Genomic DNA, 21,150 nt, shown 5'->3' on the forward strand with positions numbered 1-21,150 from the left:
TTTTTTTTTAAATTGCCATGTAGGAGAATTCACAATACTCAATTACCATCTTCAGCATTTCTTAGACTAAAGGACGTTCTGATACCCAGAAGTAGAAAGGACAAAAGAATTTCTCAACAAAAAGCAACTGGCAGCCTTATATGCATATAGACACTTCACACTTACAACTACCATCATTTTTCTATTTTCCTACTAACTGGTGAAAATATAGTCACAGACAAGATACTTGAATCCATGGATCTGCTCATATACTCTATAGAGTGACTTTGGTAAATAGTCTACTCCTAGGCATTCTAAAGCACCAGAAAGAGCAATAAGTTCAAAGCCAATCAGATTTGATCCTAACCCTGGTGCTGGCTCTGCTGGAGCAGTGAAAGCAGAAAAATCACATCACTTAGGAGGCTATTTCAGTATCCAGGTGCAAGACAGTGATATTTTGGACCAGGAGGGTAGCACAGAAAGTGATGAGAAGTATTTTGAAAGTAAAGCTGACCTGATTTGCTGATGGCTTGGATGTGGGTTATGAGAGAAAAGTTTAGGTCTAAGCAACTAGGTGGATGGGGTTTCCCTTTGTCAAGATACGGAAGATGGTGGAAGGAGTAGGTAATTTCTTTTTAGAGGGGAGACCTGAGCTCTTCAGATATGTAAAATTTGAGATGCCTTTGAGACACCTAAGAGGAAATGTCAAGTGGGCATTTGATTACATGAGTCTGAAGTTGCAGGAGAGATATCTGGGAAGGCTATATAAATTTGGGCGTCAGTAGCATATGGACTGTATTTAATGTCATAAGACTGGAGGCCATCAAGGGAGGAAGTGTAGACAGAAAACTCTAAGGACTGCACTCTGGAGTGCTTCCATGTGAAGACATCAGTGAGATGGGATTGGAGCAAAATTAGGAGAAAGTGATGTCTTGGGAAGCAGGTGAAGAAGGAAGGGAGTGAGCAACTGTGTCAAATGTTTCTGAAGTGGATTTATCAATGTATGGTCTCTGGTGAACTTAAGAAGAGAAATTTGGTTGAATCTGCTTAGAGAGGGTTCATGAGTGAATGAAAGAGAAATAGAATTTGAGTGTACTCCACTCTTCCAAAGTATTTTCCTGAAAAGAAAAGAAGAAAAAGGGGTAGTAGCTGATGGATAAGTAGGTGAAGAGGGGATTTTTTTAGGTAGGAGACAAAAATACCATGTTTCTATGCTGATAGAAAAAAAATCCAGTGTAGTGGGAAAATGTGATGATGTTGAGGGCCGGGGGAAGAAAGTGGCTGGCGTGTTGTCCTAGAATAGGGGAAAGGGGAAGGGACCTGGCACTTAAGAGGAGGGGATGGCTTCCGCAGAAACAGGGGAGGAGGTTGCGAATTCAGGATGCAGATAGGCGGATAGTAGGGTTTGTGAAATTTCCTTTCTGGTTGTTTCCATTGTTCAAGGAAATAGATAATTCTATAAGATAGAGAGGTTATCTATATCCTCTACTCCTGTAGAACACCCCCTGCGAGTCCCCTGTTTGGGCTCTAGGGGGTGGTGCATCTGTGTTTCAGAGTGTATCTCCTGCCTTTGGATACCAAGATGATTGTATTTGTTTCTGAGGTTCTTAAATGTTGGCAGATTATCTAGGATTCCCTCAACTTGTCTATATTCTCGCATTACATTGCTTGAACAAATGGCTGGCACTGGAGATCATGGTCAAGATTAAGACCAGTTTCTTGTTTTCTTTCCTTTGGACATGCGCCTGAAGGGGGCTTTTGTGCCCTCGCTTAAAGCTTCTGTCATAGCTGGAATTGAAGGTGCAAAACAGGGGGTGCAGAAGGAGAAGATGAGGTTGCCAGCATTCATCTAGCCCCAGCCCCTTCCTCTTTCTCCCGCGTGTACATTAAATACACATGTGCTCACACACATAGTCACGGATGAGGCATGAAGCCTCTAGCTTTTTTCTTAGAAATGTGTTGGCACATAGGCAGGTGGAGGTTAAGAGATGAATGAGGGTTCTGGAGCAGCAGGTATCTGGGGCATGATGTACTGTCGTTATTATGATGTGCATCTTTCTTTTATTCTTTCTCTCCCCCTGCCCCCCGCCTTCCCTCCCTGTCTCTCTGAGGTCAGGGACCATGTGTTACTCTTTCTTTTATCTGTCCCAGGGCCAGGAACGTAATCAATGCCCTATGGATATTTTTGAATGAATAAATGAATGAGAAGAAAAGATATCCTGAAAATGTATGCAGTTTCCCTGCTGCTGTCATGAGTTACTATGAATATTTTGTTTATGAAATGTCAAGCTGCCATTTTTCTAAAGAGAAAATCAATTTGTGGAGCTATGTCATAATATCTGTAATAGAGACGAGAGCAAAAATAACCTGGAGAGTTACTTTATCACTTTATTTCACTCCTACAGGTAAAATACAAAGAAGACTATGAAAAGAATAAAGGAAAAGCAGATTATAATGTACTTCCTGCTTCAGAAAACCCACTGCTTAGGCAGCTGAAGGCGGCAGGAGTTGCCCTGAGCGATGTAAGTATATTCTTGTCAAAAGTGTGTTTTTAACCTTAACAGCAAGAGAGATGAAACTTCTCTCCTTCTATAATGAATAAATGCAAATAGAACTTTACAAATACTTTAAGGTTATGGTGTAACAGTTTCCCTGGAGCTGTCTAACCACAGGAAGGCATTAGTGCCTCTGAGTATGATGTGTGTCAATTTGGGGAGCCTGTGGACTTAGTTCAGCGGGCAGGGAAATCCTCATTTGCTTATAAGCTCCAGGAGCCTATGCCTTTGTGTGGGCAAAGAGTACATTGTAGGAGTTACGTTGTGATTCTGACAGAGGCAGAAGGAGACTTTGAAAGGGGAGGAGAGAAAGATGAAGCCACTTAGTGCCCTACCCTTGTGCTCTTCAAGCCTGCTGCTAGGAGAAGAAGGAAGAGGTCCTGTGTTTCACAACTTCTCTCCCCAAACTCTGCCATTTTCTACTCAGGTCTTGGCCCCAGAAACCATCATCTGCAGATAGCAGAACTTAAAAGATGGCTCCCTAAGTCTTCAGAGCAATTTCTACTTGTGGAATATTAAGAGCTTGTCTAATCCATTAGGTTTCAAATAGATTAGATAAGTGAGAACTGGGCCTGGCATTAAAAGACTAACAGCCCAAGACCACTTTGATTATATATCAATATATAAAGAGACTGAACATAAGATCAGTTGAGTTTTTCCCTTTCGGTTAGGCAGTATTAAGTTTTCCAGTATTTGAGGATTATATGTAGCTCTCTGTGTGAGTTAGTTGTCTTTTCTTTGTGCCTTGAATTAAGTCAGCACCACAGAAATGTGTACATGTGACTGAGGAGTGGGACGAGTGGAGTGGCAGGTGAGAGGATGTAAATGGATCTGTTCAAATAGCTCTACTGGGAAATCAATGCAAAGCACATCGCCTGCTTCCTAAATGAAGGTCATCTTTATCAAATGTATAAAAACTGAAGTTCAAATCCATTTTGTTGAAAAAGACAGCAATATAAAAATATTGAAAATGAATAGCACTATTTACTATTTCAAAACCAAACATGAAAAAATCATGTTGTGCCCTGTAAACTCCAGTAACTTTTAGAGCTAAAGATAAATCCTAGCAGAGAAGAGGAGTTAGTAGACTCTTGTATATACCTTATTTTTAAGGTGTCCTGTCTGCTCGTATGATAAGGGATTTTTTTCCTTGGTGGAAAGAGGAAGAGTACGTATTTCTCTGTGTGCTAGACTTTTTCCATGAAGGTTTGTTTTAAAAAAATGAAAAATTTGCTGTTGCTCAGAGTATTCCTGTTTACTGGGGCATCACTAGTGAGGGAAGAGTATTGAGTTGGGAGGTCTAAAAGGCAGCAATTCAGATACGCAAGAACCTCTACAACTAAGGTCTTGGTCTGAGGCAGTATAGTGGTTTCTTAATTTTTTGGAGAATATTAAAAACTTAGGCTTTACAATAATTGCTAATAGAAAAGGTTTATCATTTATGACACTCCAATGTTTGATTGTCAGTTTTTAGACAGTTGACAGGTAATATATTTTTTCTTCTTCCTTTGTTTAGTGTTAGAAAATACAAGTGTAATAATCAGGGTGGGAGTGACAGGAATCTACTGTAACTGATTTTTTTTTCTTTGACAGAAACTGTACAAGGAAAACTATGAAAAGACAAAGGCAAAGAGCATAAATTACTGTGAGACCCCCAAATTTAAGCTTGATACAGTTCTGCAGAACTTCAGTAGTGATGTAAGCCACCCCATGGTCATTTCCTCTGTTAAATCAAAGACCCATCACTTTGCCAATAAACAAATGAAATATGTTTTGTCTTTCAGACTAAATATAAAGATTCCTACTTAAAGAATATTTTGGGACATTATGTAGGCAGCTTTGAGGATCCATATCATACACACTGCATGAAAGTCTCAGCTCAGAACAGTGATGTAAGTTCTAAGGCAATTGTTTGACTTCCCAAATAACACATTTTTAGGGCATGAATACACTGGTTGCATCCTTATGTCTGATTTCTTTTCCTCATAGAAAAACTACAAAGCAGAATATGAAGAGGACAGAGGCAAAGGCTTCTTCCCCCAGACCATAACTCAAGAATATGTAGCAATGAAGAAACTAGATAAGTGTAAAGATGTAAGTCTGTAGTATAAACTGTGAATGTTACCACCCTCCACAGTATCTAGTGATCAAGATGTGTTTAATATTTTGACACTTTTGCAAACAAATGCAAGCAAGGAGTCTGTAAGAAACACAACTTATTTTTCCCTGTTGTCACCCACATGTCTCAAGCGCTAATTCTAGCTCATTTTCCCAAAGAAAAGTAATCAGGAATCTGTAGATATGGGAAAGTTTCCTATATAGATGTAAGAGCATCTCTCAAAGAAACTGCAGTCTAATTAGAAAAAATGCGTTTTGCTTACTGAAAGTTTCTTTTCTTTTGGGGGATGGGGTTCTGCTTGCTTGGCCTATAGGCCAACTTGGATTTGACAAGTGATACTACTAAACGTGATTCTCTTTCCCCCACAGCACACCTACAAAGTCCACCCAGATAAGACAAAATTCACTCAGGTCACCGACTCTCCTGTTCTGGTGCAAGCCCAAGTCAATTCCAAACAGCTGAGTGATGTAAGTTCCCCTAAATATCCAAGAAATCCAGTTATGAGGGATAGCATATCATAACTCTATACGTGAAATCCAGTGACTTGTCACATTTATAAAAAAGGCTATGTAACTTTTAACAAGTTTAACTTGTATATATTTGTAATCACCTAAAATACTTTCCTATTTAGTTACCTTACATCTTCTTGGGTGGATAACAATTATAGTAAAAGAGCTCTGCAAGGGAAACTAACGTAGCTTAATGCACTGGAAAGAACATGAGTTTCCGAGTCAGAGAGAACTGGATTCAAATTCCAGCTCTGTCATTTATGACCTGGGGCCTAGGAAAGTTGTTTAACCTCTCCATACCTCATAGTTCCCTTTGATAATTTGTAGTGGTTTTGAAGATTGTGAAAGAAGATACACGCATAGTACACATCCTGGCCCAGAGCGGGTATTCAGTACATGGGATTTCTCTGTCTCTCAAATAAGTTTTTAGGAAATGGAGTCTTTGAGATATATTTTATCATATAAATTTTCAGTGTGAATTTCCAAACTTGTGTTGAAATAAAAAAATGAAAAATAAAAGTAACCTCGGTGGATTATGGCCAGAAATGAAGACTTCAGTTAGAGTATCCACAAACCATAATGCATGTGAGGGGACATAACCAGATTTGTTAGAAAAGATTTTCCAGTGATTGAGCGTTGACAGCAGAAAGGAAGAAAGGCTGTCACTCTCAGAACCTACAGGACCAATTGTGATATATAAAGAGGGGAGCTCCCACGTATGGAAGTGCCACCTCTTTCCATTAGGGCCCTACCATGGTGACAGATATGATAACAGCTGTCAACTATCCTCCACGCAGTGTCAGTAAGGCAGAGTGGCCCACCCTAGATCTGGATTTCTCTTTTTCTTTTTTTTTTTTAACATCTTTATTGGGGTATAATTGCTTTACAATGGTGTGTTAAGTTTCTGCTTTATAACAAAGTGAATCAGTTATACATATACATATGTTCCCATATCTCTTCCCTCTTGCGTCTCCCTCCCACCCTCCCTATCCCACCCCTCCAGGTGGATTTCTCTTTTGATCCGTAACGACTCTGTCAGTTGTTATTTAACAAAATGTATTTTACATTTTATCTCATGAAATGTACCACCCAATATTTTTTTTCTTTTGTATTTTGGAACAATCTTCCTCTGAATTGAGAACTAAATGGCTCATTTTCTCTCTCTCTCTTGCTCTCAGCTAAATTACAAAGCAAAACATGAAAATGAAAAGTTCAAGTGCCATATACCTCCAGATACTCCTGCCTTTATCCAGCACAAAGTCAACGCCTATAACCTGAGTGATGTGAGTTCCTCGTGCACTATGCCATGTGTTATACTGACAACTATGCTTTTATTTTTGAATTGCCTCATTGAATAAATATTTCAATGTTAAAGATGGGAATAACAGTTAACATTTGTATTGTGTCCCTATGCCTCTGCCAGGGTAACTTTAAACTCACCTTATAAAATGTGTGTAGCAATCTTATAAGTAGCTTCATACAATGAGACAATCTTAATATATTTTAACCAACCCTCAAAATACCACCGTTCATGTATGTTTAATTGCAAATCTTAATGTAAGCTCTTTTAGCCATATATCCTTTTATACTATACTATAATTTTCTTTCAGGACCTCATATTTTAAGATACAGTTTCATTTTGTTTACTCCCCAGGCATATAAAGTCCCTTATTTCACACAAATGATACTTATTTCTACATGTAAGAGAACTTGCACTAACAAAGATATAGGGTATTCAAAAGGCATAAGGCCAGGTATCCATTGCTATCTTTCATTTCCAAACTTAATTTTATAGAAAAGTCAAATTACCCTTGAGGGTTTCAATTTCTTCAACAATTCTTTAAATAAGTACTAAAATTATCCAGCATCAATGAGTATTGCAATGATTCGTGAAATAACCTTTTCAGAGGACTTTGAGATCAAATAAAAATGGTGCCTTTATATAATACAAAGTAAGTTAACTATAGAATATTTGTGCCACTCTATAAAATATTCAGTGTTAGGACTCAAATATTAGTATGATAACTAGAATGAAGTTAATATAATACAATATTCTCATGGAGAGTAGAGAAACTTAATCTTAGAGAATTGGAAGATTCATCTTGAGGAGAATTATCTAAAATATGCACAATTTCTTAAACAAAGAAAGTGGTCTTTTTATAGTAAGACAAGGTATTGGGTTACCCTCTAGTCTTTAAAGTGTGATAACATGCATATTACTTTTACCCATTCCTCTGCTGAAATTTTTCTGTCCAGAATGCTTATAAGTATGACTGGGAGAAGACCAAAGCTAAGAAGTTTGACATTAAGGTGGATGCCATTCCCCTGCTGGCAGCCAAAGCCAATACCAGGAACTCTAGCGATGTGAGTATGGCCTGGGCACCTGGACAGGGGGGGCCTCAGCGATCTTCCTGATGAGTGAGATCTGGCACGTGTGATGTCTTTGCAGGTGATGTACAAGAAAGACTATGAGAAAAGCAAAGGAAAGATGATTGGAGCCCTCAGCATTAACGATGATCCCAAGATGCTGCACTCTTTGAAGACGGCCAAAAACCAGAGTGATGTGAGTGCTTTTGTGAATCTGTCTTGTTTTCAAGATTGTGTCCCAGTCAACATGCCCAAGGGTAATGGTGTAAAAAGATTCCATATCCATGGGCTCTCTCAGGTTCACAAGAATGAACTGCTGAGGACAACTTTAGAAGTACAGTGATTCCCCAGACTCTTGCACCTCTCATGTTTGAGGAGAGAAATTAATGATTTGTACTTGATCTTCATTTCACTTTGAAAAAACCTGTATTCATATTTAGTAGAATATTGATTGTAATTCTCAACACCTTTTGGAAAACATTAAGATGTTTTCATATTTTCTAATTGAAAAGTAACTTAAAATTGTGGTTTAAAAAGTGACTTTATTTTGGAAGAAAATCATGAGTCAGAGATAAAAATCTTAGTATAGCTAACATTGCTCTTTACTGACTTTAGTAATTAGTATTGGCCTAGGTCTAAGATTCCATTAATTATAGGCCCCGTTGAGAATCTGATAAAAGATCTGGTCCATCTCTTTAGGGAAATGGAGTTTTTTTCACATCTTTTGCCTGACTTTCATAGAGAATTCATGGATTCCCTAAGGATTGCCTTTAGGATATCTATCATCTTCCAGTTAAAATTCTTACCATAGAGAGGCAAACATATACTATTGAAAATTGCAGTATACACTGTGTTTTAAAATGTTTGGAGAATCCCTTAAAAGTGGTAAGAATGTTCAACATAGCTTGCAAATATTAGCTTTTCATGGTGAAAGAGAAGGGTGTTTGTATCATTTAGTTTCATTTTAACCATGTGTTCATATTGTGAGCTATTAAACCTTCTTTAAATCATTTCACATTTACTGTATAGTCATATAGCACTTTAAACGTCTTATTCAGTTATTTTCTCTAGTAAATTCACACTGAATTAGATACAGTGTGATTATATACAGTCAGTATACAGTGCTCACATACATAATACTATCTTCTTCACCAGTTCCTTATTTTGTCTCAACTCAAGAAAGTTATAGCTCCCATTGACAGCACGTGTATGTTTATCTTTGGTTTTTACCCTACCACAGAACCCATTAGAACACTAAGTTATTAAGTGCATAATAAGTGTTCAATAAGTACTTGTTAATTGATTCATGTTGGCAACCAAAAGAGATAGTCAATGATGAGTCATTCTCAAATAATATTCAGACTAAAATCTAAGCTGCAGATACAGAGCACACATCGCTTTTAAAAAGAGTCTTTTAAAGCCATTTGGGACTAAACAACATGCCACTAAAATAACAGTGAGTCAGGCTTCCCTGGTGGCACAGTGGTTGAGGGTCCGCCTGCCAATGCAGGGGACACGGGTTCATGACCCGGTCCGGGAGGATCCCACATGCCGTGGAGTGGCTAGGCCCGTGAGCCATGGCTGCTGAGCCTGCGCGTCTGGAGCCTATGCTCTGCAATGGGAGAGGCCACAACAGTGAGAAGCCTGCATACTGCAAAAAAAAAAAAACAAAAAAAACCCACAAAAAACCAGTGAGTCAATGAAGGAATCAAAGAGGAAATCAGAAAATACTTCAAGACAAATGAAAATGGAAACAACACTCCAAAATCTATGGAATACAGCAAAAGAAGTTTGAAGAGGGAAGTTTATAGCGATATAGGCCTTCCTCAAGAACGAGACAAATCTCAAATAAATAACCCAATCTACCACCTAAAGGAATTGGAAAAAGAAGAACAAACAAAACCCAAAGTCAGCAGAAGGAAGAAAATCATAAAGATAAGAGAGGAAATAAATAAAATGAAAATTTAATAAAACAATAGAAAAGATCAATGAAACCAAGAGTTGTTATTTTGAAAAGAGAAAAAAACTGATAAAGCCAAGATCACCAAGAAGAAAAGAGAGGACCCAAATAAATAAAATAAGAAATGAAAGGGACAAATAACAACCAATACCACAGAGATACAAAAATTATAATACTATGAACAGTTATAACCCAACAAATTGGACAACCTAGAAGAAATGGACAAATTTCTAGAAACATACAACTTGCCAAAACTGAATTAAGAAGAAACAGATATTTGAACAGACCAATCGCTAGTAGTGAAATTGAATTTGCATTAAAAAAAAAAATGCAAGCAAACAAAAATCTAGGACCAGACGGCTTCACAGGTGAATTCTACCAAACATATAAAAAAGAACTAATACCTATCCTTCTCAAACTATTCCAAAAAATTGAAGAAGATGGAACACTCCCAAGTTCATTCTGTGAGGCCACAATTACCCTAATATCAAAATATCAATATCAAAATCAAAAAAAATTACAGACCAATATCTTTAAGTATAGGTGCAAAACTCCTCAACAAAATATTAGCAAACTGAATCCAACAGTATATAAAAAGTATCATATACCATAATTAGTTGGATTTATTCCAGGGAGGCAGGATGGTTCAATATTTGCAAATCAATCAATGTGATTCACCACATTAACAAAAGGAAGGATAAAGATCACATGACCATCTCAACAGATGTAGAAAAAGCATTTGACAAAATTCAATATCCATTTATGATAAAAACTCATCAAAGTTGGTATAGAGGGAACATATCTCAACAAATAAAAGCCATTTATGACAAACCCACAGCTAACATCACACTCAGTGATGAAAAGCTGAAAACCTTCCCTCTAAATTCAGGAACAAGCAAGGATGCCCACTCTTTCCACGTCTATTTAACATAGTATTGGGAGTCCTGGCCACAGCAATCAGAAAAAATAAATTAATTAAAAAAATAATAAAAAGCATCCATATTGGAAGGGAAGAAGTAAAATTGTCACTATTTGTAGATGACATGATACTTTATATAGAAAACCCTAAAGTCTGCACCCAAAAACAATCAGAACTAATAAATGAATTTAGTAAAGTTTAAGGATACAAGATTAATATACAGAAATCTGTTGCTTTTCTATACACTAATAATGAACTATCAGAAAGTAAAAAAAAAAAAAGCCACATTTAAAATTGCATCAAAAAGAATAGGAATAAATTTTTTTAAATTCAAACAGAAAGTCACAAAAATTATAATCATCCTCATCAGTTCACTCAGTCCCATGTAATTAATTTTTTTCATCTTGATCTTTTGTTAGCACTTTTATGAATACATCAGTTTTCCATTAGAGTTCTGAAAATGCTTATTCATTCAGTTCAGCAGTGTAGTCAGTTACCAGAAACCTGTACTTGTCAGTCTTTTCCATGAATTCCTTGAAGATGAAATCATTTTATAGGAATATTTTTGCAAAAGCATCAGAGTACACCCAGAACTGTCTGTAAATGACAAAAAACTTAAAAATGACCATGGTTAAAGATTTGATGAAAGTTCATAATAATGCAATTAACAAGGAAATTTAGTTATTTCTGAGTTATACATTTTAAAGTAATAACTAGAATTATGACTTATAACATTATACCAGAGCATATAAGATTTTTAGATATTTCATGTAATGTCTGAAACATTTATATTAACATATTTCCATACAAATAACCCAAAGAAAGTTTAGTATTAGTTGTTTTTTGTTTGTTTGTTTGTTTATACTGCAGGTTCTTATTAGTCATCAATTTTATACACATCAGTGTATACATGTCAATCCCAATCGCCCAATTCAGCACACCACCATCCCCACCCCACCATGGTTTTCCCCCCTTGGTGTCCATATATTTGTTCTCTACAACTGTGTCTCAACTTCTGCCCTGCAAACCAGTTCATCTGTACCATTTTTCTAGGTTCCACATATATGCGTTAATATACGATATTTGTTTTTCTCTTTCTGATTTACTTCACTCTGTATGACAGTCTCTAGATCCATCCACATCTCAACAAATGACTCAGTTTTGTTCCTTTTTATGGCTGAGTAATATTCCTTTGTATATATGTACCACATCTTTATCCATTCGTCTGTCGATGGGCATTTAGTTTGCTTCCATGACCTGGCTATTGTAAATAGTGCTGCAATGAACATTGGGGTGTATGTGTCTTTTTGAATTATGGTTTTCTCTGGGTATATGCCCAGTAGTGAGATTGATGGATCATATGGTAATTCTATTTTTAGTTTTTAAGGAACCTCTATACTGTTCTCCATAGTGGCTGTATCAATTTACATTCCCACCAGCAGTGCAAGAGGGTTCCCTTTTCTCCACACCCTCTCTGGCATTTGTTGTTTGTACATTTTCTGATGATGCCCATTCTAACTGGTGTGAGGTGATACCTCATTGTAGTTTTGATTTGCATTTCTCTAATAATTAGTGATGTTGAGCAGCTTTTCATGTGCTTCTTGGCCATCTGTATATCTTCTTTGGAGAAATGTCTATTTAGGTCTTCTGCCCATTTTTGGATTGGGTTGTTTGTTTCTTTAATATTGAGCTGCATGAGCTGTTTATATATTTTGGAGATTAATCCTTTGTTGATTAGTTTGCAAATATTTTCTCCCATTCTGAGGGTTGTCTTTTCGTCTTGTTTATGGTTTCCTTTGCTTTGCAAAAGCTTTGGAGTTTCATTAGATCCCATTTGTTTATTTTTGTTTTTATTTCCATTACTCTAGGAGGTGGATCAAAAAAGATCTTGCTGTGATTTATGTCAAAGAGTGTTCTTCCTATGTTTTCCTCTAAGAGTTTTATAGTGTCCAGTCTTACATTTAGGTCTCAAATCCATTTTGAGTTCATTTTTGTGTATGGTGTTAGGGAGTGTTCTAATTTCATTCTTTTACGTGTAGCTGTCCAGTTTTCCCAGCACCACTTATTGAAGAGACTGTCTTTTCTCCATTGTATATCTTTGCCTCCTTTGTCATAGATTAGTTGACCATAGGTGCGTGGGTTTATCTCTGGGCTTTCTATCTTGTTCCATTGATCTATGTTTCTGCTTTTGTGCCAGTACCATATTGCCTTGATTACTGTAGCTTTGTAGTGTAGTCTGAAGTCAGGGAGTCTGATTCCTCCAGCTCTGTTTTTTTCCCTCAAGACTGCTTTGGCTATTCGGGGTCTTTTGTGTCTCCATACAAATTTTAAGATGATTTGCTCTAGCTCCATAAAAAATGCCATAGGTAATTTGATAGGGATTGCATTGAATCTGTAGATTGCTTTGGGTAGTATAGTCATTTTCACAATATTTGTTCTTCCAATCCAAGAACATGGTATATCTCTCCATCTGTTGGTATCATCTTTAATTTCTTTCATCAGTGTCTTATAGGTTTTCTCTGGGTATACATACCTTTTGTCTCCCTAGGTCGGTTTATTCCTAGGTATTTTATTCTTTTTGTTGCAGTGGTAAATGGGAGTGTAAAATAGGAATAAATTTAACAAAGGAGGTAAAATACCAGTACTCTGAAAACTATAAGGCATTGATGAAGAAAATTGAAGGTGATACAAAACAATGGAAAGATATCCCATTCTCATGGATTAGAAGAATTAATGTTGTTAAAATGCCCATACAACCCAAAGAAATCTACAGAGGTTATGCAATCCATATCAAAATACCCATAACTTTTTTCACAGAACCAGAACAAATAATTCTAAAACTTATATGGAACCACAGTAGATCCTGAATAGCCAAACCAATCTTGAGAAGAAAGAACAAAGCTGGAGGTATTATGCTTCCAAACTTCAGACTGTATTACAAAGCTACAGAAATCAATACAGCATGGTCCTGTACAAAATCAGACACAGAGATCAGTGGAACAGAATAGAGAGCCCAGAAATAAACTCATGCACCTATGGTCAATTAAACTATGACAAAGGAGGCAAGAATATACAATGGAGAAAAGACAGTGTCTTCAATAAGTGGTGCTGGGAAAACTGGACAGCTACATGTAAAAAGAATGAAATAGAACATATTTGCAAATGATATGGCCAAGAAGGGGTTAACATCCAGACTATATAAATGGCTCATGCAGCTCAGTATCAAGAAAGCAAACAATCAAAAAAAAAAAAAAAGAAAGAAAGAAAATGGGCAGAAGACTTGAATAGACATTTTTCCAAAGAAGGCATACAGGTGGCTGACAGTCTCATGAAAAGATGCTCAGCATTGCTAATTATTAGAGAAATACAAATCAAAACAACAATGAGATATCACCTCATACCTGTCAGAATGGCTATCATCCAAAAGTCTACCAATAGCAAATGTTGGCAAGGATGTAGAGAAAAGGGAACCCTCCTACACTGTTGGTGGGTGTGTAAATTGGTGCAGCCACTATGGAAAACAGTATGGAGGTTCCTTAAAAAACTAAAAATAGAGCTACCATATGATCCAGTAGTTCCACTCCTGGGCATATATCCAGAAAAGACAAAAACACTAGTTCAAAAAGATACATGTACCCCAGTATTCATAGCAGCATTATTTACAATAGCCCAGATATGGAAGCAACCTAAGCATCCATCAACAGATAAATGGATAAAGAATATGTGGTATATATATACAGTCGAGTATCACTCAGCCATAAAGGAGTGAAATTCTGCCATTTGCAGCAGTGTGGATGTACCTAGAGAATATTATGCTTGTAAAATAAGTCAGACGGAGAGAGACGAGTACTGTATGATATGTGGAATCTAAAAAATAAAACAAATGAACGTATATAACAAAACAGAGACAGACACAGATATAGAAACAAACTTGAATTGATAGTTACCAGTAGGGAGGGGGAAGGAGAGAGAGGCAAGATAGGGGTATGGGATTAAGAGACACAAACTGTTATGCATAAAATAGATAAGCAATTAGGTTATATTGTACAGCACAGGGAATTATAGCCATTATCTTGTAATAACTTTTAATGGAGCATAATCTGTAAAAACACTGAATTACTATGCTGTCTACCTGAAACTAATATTGTAAATCAACTATACTTCAATAAAAAAATAAATCAGTAGGGAATTCCCTGGTGGTCCAGTGGTTAAGACTCTGCGCTTCCACTGCAGGGGGGCACAGGTTCCATCTCTGGCTGGGGATCTGGGATCCCACAGGCCACACGGTGGGACCAAATAAATAAATAGATAAAAATAAAAATAAAGCCATTTGGAGCTTTGACAACCTTTTATATGTGCAGCATGTGTGAGCTTATCTGAACTTGAACAAAAGGGTCAAAACAATTTAGTCAAAAACACTTCCACACACCAACTGCTATTGCAACATTGCTTTATCCGTTTATTTCTAATAAAGACAAACTGTCTTTATTTTTTTCAGTGTTCTTGCATGCCATCATAAAGTTTCCATATTTTATTTTCATAAACCAGGGCCTAGATTTTACAATTAAAAGAGGAATTTATTCTGTGAAACTGACTACCCACAATGTTTTAGAAGGAAGACTATATTCCCTAAGAAAGTTAAAATATTGGATTATTTGTAAAAGGAATTTCTGCAGGAGATAATGCACATCTATACTTGCTAGCTTGGATCACTGTCTTTAGAGCTTATGTGATTATAGGGAGATATAATAGGTTTAGAATCTTCCTAAAGGAAAAATTCTGGGTCAGAATTTTTCTCTCTTTTAAGGTAATTGGTGAGCAGACATGATGAAGCTGGGACTTTGACCTAATTAACACCCTGTCTAACCATTCCAGAAAACCAACCGATGAAAGTGCCTTCTGAGGCCAGTCAGGACATTTGGTTTATGAGAACACTGTACATAAGGGCCAACGTTACTTCAGTGGGTCAATTTCATAAATTTTTCTCCTTTGAGGTCTTATAACTGCTGAAATCTGAAACTTCTTTTAAATTGTTACCAAAATTAAACTTAGTATGGAAAAACCTCTGGGGTTCTCAGTGGGGCTTATCTGTTGTCCAAAGTAGAATAGTCAGGTTGAAAAATCAGTAACTATTCACTTAAAGATGACTTTAGAAAAGTCAAGAAGTCAAGTGTACAGCTCTGTTTATGAAGTAGTCATTTTATAAAATCAGAAGTATGAAATGATTGTCAAATGATTTTTGACAATTTAAAAAATACTTCTTTAATGGAAGACTCTTCCAAGGTTAGATTACCTTAGAAGAAATCATGCTTGCTAGTGGTCCTTGAAAAACCCTGTTTTAAAATAAAATAATAGCTGGCTGAATCAGAAGCTGTGGCCCATTCCTACTGTCTGACAGTTCCTCTTTGATCTAAACAAAGATTTGAGAAGATCTGTCCATGCATCTGCCCATGATTTTGGGAGGGGCGGTTTCAGTGATGTGAAACATATGATAAAATTTTAGGAAAAAATAACTAACTAGAAGGAAAAAATCTCTATCTTGTATTTGTTGTTTATGAGAGATCTCTGTGCTTTTCTGGAAATCCATTGAAGATTTGTGCTAATAAATGGTAATTTCCTATTCACAGCATGAATATCGTAAAAACTATGAAAAGTCAAAAACTATCTACACGGCACCTCTTGATATGCTCCAAGTGACTCAAGCTAAGAAATCTCAGGCAATTGCCAGTGATGTCGACTATAAGCACCTCTTACACAATTACAGCTGCCCGCCGGACAGCATTAACATGGACCTTGCCAAGAAGGCTTATGCACTGCAGAGTGATGTGAGTAACCAGATTTTCTCTAGTCCCTCTTTTCAAGGTAGAAACTGAAAAGGATTTCTAAGTTGAGTGATTTTTTGGCGATTCTCAGAAGTATCTGCATTGTCTTCTGTATGTAGCAAGTATGTAATGGGAAAATGATCCTTGGGATTCTATGAGAGCACACCCCTCAGAGTTAGAGAGGCCTGGGTCTGGCAAAAGCACCCCATCACGGTTTCCTTTTGGGAAAGTGATCAACCTTGCTGAGTTTAGAGTCCTCCTGCAAAATTGGAATAATACAAAAGAATTGTTTTCATTATTTAAATGCATTCAAAATACTCCTAGCATGGTGCTGGGCCCTGGTGAATTCTCAGTAAACATTCACTATTATCATCATCACCATTATCATAATTATCACATTCATCATTATCAATAATTTTTTGTATAGATTGCTCTCTTGTCTGAAAATAGAATATATTATTTATAGCATTACTTTTTATAATAGCTGGGTTTTTTTCCTGCAGATCAAAACTTCTTTAGGCAAATTAATTTGTCTGAGCTATACAACTGAATACTTTATCCTAACAATTCTATTTTTTTAATGGTAAAATACATAACATAATACTTGCCATCTTTACCAGTTTTGATTGTACAGTTCAGCAGCAGTTACATTCCCATGGTTGTGCAACCAATCTCCAGAACTTTTTCGTCTTGCAAAAATGCAACTCCCTGCACATTAAACAACTCCCCATTTCCTCTTCCCCTCAGTCCCTGTCAACCACCCTTCTACTTTCTGTCTCTGTGAGTTGGACTACTCTAAAGACCTCGTATCAATGGAATTATGCAATGCTTGTCCTTTTGTGCCTGGTTTATTTCACTTAGCATAATGTCCTCAAGATTCATCCATGTTATAGTATGTGTCAGAGTTTTCTTCCTTTTTGAGGCTGAATTCTATTCCATTCTATGTGTATACATTTGGGTTCTCCATTCATCTGTCAGTGAACATTTGGGCTGCTTCCACCTTTTGGCTATTGTGACGAATGCCACAATGAACATGGATGTATGAATATCTTCAAGATCCTGTTTTCAATTCTTTCGAGTATATACCCAGAAGTAGAATTTCTGGATGATTTGGTAGTTCTATTTTTAATTTTTTGAGGAATCGCTGTACTTTTTCCCATGGCAGCTGCACAATTTTACATTCTTATCACTAAAAATTCTATTTTATGCATTATTATCTTATTTGTTTCATTTTGTTATGTTTCTTCCTCCCAAATAGATCATAGGTTTTTCAAAGGCAGGAACCAATGGTTTCTTGATTTTTCATTCCAGTTAGAAGGCCCACACTAAAGAACAATCATCTGAATTTTATATCTAGAGTACATGTTTTAGGTATCACCTATAGCCAGACAACAGGAGTAGGTCATTATTTTAATAGCATCAAGTAACTGTCTCCCAGATAGGTCCAATTCCAAATGATAACTGCTCTCCATAAGCAAATTATTGAATACAACTATATTAAAGTGTGTTGTTAGCCAATGTAGAAACACTCCTAAGCTTGCAATTACACATGAAGGGCAATATGTGTAAACACTTAATACAAATAACTACTATCAAGTCTTATCAGAAAATGAGTAAAATTATCCACCTTCAATATGGCCTTCAGTTATAATCTGACCATAGAAACATAATACATAATATGTTCTAGTGAGCAAACATCTCACGTTTGATGATCTAAATATAACAATTTCATTTATTCTTTGAAATACAGCTTTGAATTTAGCAGATTGGAATTATAATTCCACATACTTTGGAAATAAGGGTGAAGTAGAACATATGCCAACTAGAAAGAACAGTGCAAACCTAAGGGCTGTTAAAATCTCTCCCCAAGGAAATGTTTAAAATAACCTCAATGTATGGAATAAGGAAACTGGTCAGAAAACTTAAAAGCATTATTTTGGGGAAAATGTTAATGATTTTACGAAGAAGGATGTTGCTGAGAAAAGAAATGTAATCTTTCTCTTGGTGTTTTAGGTCCAATACAAAGCTGACTACAATAGCTGGATGAAAGGTTGCGGCTGGGTACCTTTTGGGTCCTTAGAAATAGAAAAGGCAAAGCGAGCTTCAGACATTCTGAATGAGGTAAAGCCATCATATCTCTGTGTGTCACAGAGATAGATTTGTGAATGTGACATGGTAAAACTTCCCAAACCATGGGAAATGCCTCCTTTACCACTTCATTTTCTAGTATTGTTGCTGAGGAAAAAAACCCCAACTTATCACGTGCATGAATTTTCTCGGTAGATAATCATACCTCTTCGCATCACCAAAGTCGTTTACGTTAACCACTCATGACAGAAATATTTTTAACAGCTTTATCGAGGTATAGTTTGCATACCACAAAAATTCACATATTTTAAGTGTACCCCTTGACAAGTTTTAATAAATCCATATAGTTGCATAGCCATCCCCACAATTGAATTTTTTTTAACTGGTAAATGCATCTTTATTTTTCAGAAGCAAGATAGAAAATGAGTAGTATATTATGAAATACACAATATAGGAGTGAAATCAGCATGGTCTAGGGAGGTTGGACTGCAAGCTCTGTTAGGTCGTTGGATGCAGTTGGTATCAAGAGGTTAGGTCAAGGTTGCTTCAACTTTGGCCTTGGGTTTCATGAGCTCCCCCTACTAGTTAGGAATGGTTTTAGCAGCAAGAAAAAGAGAATACTTGAAGTTATGGAGGCTACTCAAATACTTTGTCTTCAAAATAGTCAGGAAGGGGTTGGCTGCTGGCGTAGATTCAGGGGCTCAGTGATATCAGACCCACAATTGAATTTTTTTTTTTTTCCTCCGGTACGCGGGCCTCTCACTGTTGTGGCCTCTCCCGTTGCGGAGCACAGGCTCCAGACGCGCAGGCTCAGCAGCCATGGCTCACAGGCCCAGCCACTCTGCGGCATGTGGGATCTTCCCAGACTGGGGCATGAACCCATGTCCCCTGCATCGGCAGGCAGACTCTCAACCACTGTGCCACCAGGGAAGCCCCACAATTGAATTTTAAGATGCTGCTAGCACCCCAAAAAGTTCCCATTCCCATTTTCAACCCCAGACAACCACCGATCTGCTTTCTGCCTCTATAATTTTGCCTTTTCTAGAAATTTCTTTTGTATCAGGATTCTTTCACTTAGCATAATGTTTTTGAGGTTTGTCCATATCTCTACATGTGTCTGTAATATTTTCCTTTTTATTAGTGGGAGTAGTATTCCTTTGCATGACTATATCACACTTTGATTGTCCAGTTAGTGGGCATGTGGATTTTTTCCAATATTTGGCAATTATGAATTATGCATATAATGACTATTATAGAAATTTTCTTTGAAGTATTATTATACCTTATGCTATATTCTTGATGACTTTGAAGTAGTATATATGTTGTTATTCAGTCTAAGAAGAAACAAAGATGATCTTGGGGCTCTTAAAGCAGTCCCTTCTCTGACACATTCCCCCTGCTGTCAGGTGAATCCGTCATCCAGGAAGTTAGACCACATAAAGAAGGGTCAGAGGTGCTAAGTGAGGGTTGTCTTCCACACCCAAGTTTTTGTTGTTCTTATTGTTTTGTACGTCTGTTTGTTTTTGGTGAAAACCACTTTATCTACTCAAGAGATCTTTCAGAAAAAATTCTGGGTTAGTGGTTTTCAGAAGTCTGAAGTTGAAAGAGGGATGCTACTATATACACAAAAGTGGGATGTATAGTATGAAAAAATGAAGAGAACTAGGAGAAGAATATAGGAATAAGGGTAGCTAGATGTTGCCAGCTCCCAATTGAGACATCTTCCCCATGGCCCCTCTCCTGTGTCTCCTCAGCACTTTAGTGATAACTTATGTACTAACCACATTAAGGCTTGCAAAGCAAAAGTCCTCCTTTTCTTATTAGTAATCCATAGCTATTGCCCTAGTTCCTCCATTCCTCCTCCCTCAACTGGAAAACTTCAGTTGCTGATGGAGTGACAAGGAAAATGACATTCCTGGGAGCTTGTTTAGTGTCATGCAAAGATACTCCAAAGATACTCCATACTCCTTGCATGCTTTTCTGTTAATCCTTTAGAAAACTTTGTGATGTTTCGAGATTCTGCTGAGCTTTCAGAGTGCCTTCTTTCACATCATAAGCAAGAAATTAAGAGAATAAAGTCATTCCTGAAAGTTGTATTGGTCTGCACTTCCCCAAACAATCCAAAATTAAAACAATTTCTTTAAATGTTGGTTTTTGTATTGTATTCATTTTTTCCCCCAAGCCAGCACAGAATCAAATATTTTTACATTTTAAAATCAGGAAAATTTCTTGTCCCTCCAAAATAAATTTAAAGTATTTTGATTTATTAGCCTTTGGTGAAAGTATTATTATCTTTCTCTTTTTAATTTGTCAAACAGAAAAAATATCGCCAGCATCCAGATACTCTCAAGTTTACTTCGATTGAAGATGCTCCAATTATAGTACAGTCTAAGATTAACCAGGCCCAGAGGAGTGATGTAAGTGTTAATTCTCTCTGTATTTAAATGTTAACTAATACAAATCCATTTGTATTCTAAATGTAATGATCACCTGTACTTATTAGGCAATCTAAAGAGACTCAGTTATATAAGCAGCTGTATAATTCCCCAGGTTTTCATTAAAAAAGCACACCTAATTCATATCTTTAGAGGATTATACATATTTCAGTGATTGGACATTGCTCTCGAAGGAAAAGGTAAGAGGGGCTTCTCTTGATAACCAGAAACACAAGCCTATTTCTAGGAAAGATCAGGAAGGTGATTATAGACACTACAACATATGAAACGGTTATATTTAAAGTCAGAGGTAAGACAAAAATCATGCTTAGTAAAAACTACCCCTAAGTCCCTTTAGTCACCCACTGCCCACAAAATATAATATAGATAGTTGGTA

General features: G+C 36.7%; 1 protein-coding gene across 34 annotated transcripts in view; it reads left to right on the forward strand.

Moving 5' to 3' along the window:
- NEB (nebulin) overlaps nt 1–21,150 on the forward strand; it is a 226,748-nt gene that overhangs the window by 21,732 nt on the left and 183,866 nt on the right. For all 34 annotated transcript variants that reach the window (XM_060152928.1, XM_060152894.1, XM_060152905.1 and 31 more), the window contains exons 13-23: nt 2,385–2,501; nt 4,128–4,232; nt 4,319–4,426; nt 4,524–4,628; nt 5,022–5,120; nt 6,341–6,445; nt 7,419–7,526; nt 7,612–7,725; nt 16,036–16,233; nt 18,244–18,351; nt 20,637–20,735. In XM_060152928.1, the coding sequence (XP_060008911.1) occupies nt 2,385–2,501; nt 4,128–4,232; nt 4,319–4,426; nt 4,524–4,628; nt 5,022–5,120; nt 6,341–6,445; nt 7,419–7,526; nt 7,612–7,725; nt 16,036–16,233; nt 18,244–18,351; nt 20,637–20,735 (1,266 nt within the window). The remainder of the gene's footprint in view (nt 1–2,384; nt 2,502–4,127; nt 4,233–4,318; nt 4,427–4,523; nt 4,629–5,021; nt 5,121–6,340; nt 6,446–7,418; nt 7,527–7,611; nt 7,726–16,035; nt 16,234–18,243; nt 18,352–20,636; nt 20,736–21,150) is intronic.

This window comes from Lagenorhynchus albirostris, chromosome 6, assembly GCF_949774975.1.
Source record: "Lagenorhynchus albirostris chromosome 6, mLagAlb1.1, whole genome shotgun sequence".
NCBI lineage: Eukaryota > Metazoa > Chordata > Mammalia > Artiodactyla > Delphinidae > Lagenorhynchus > Lagenorhynchus albirostris.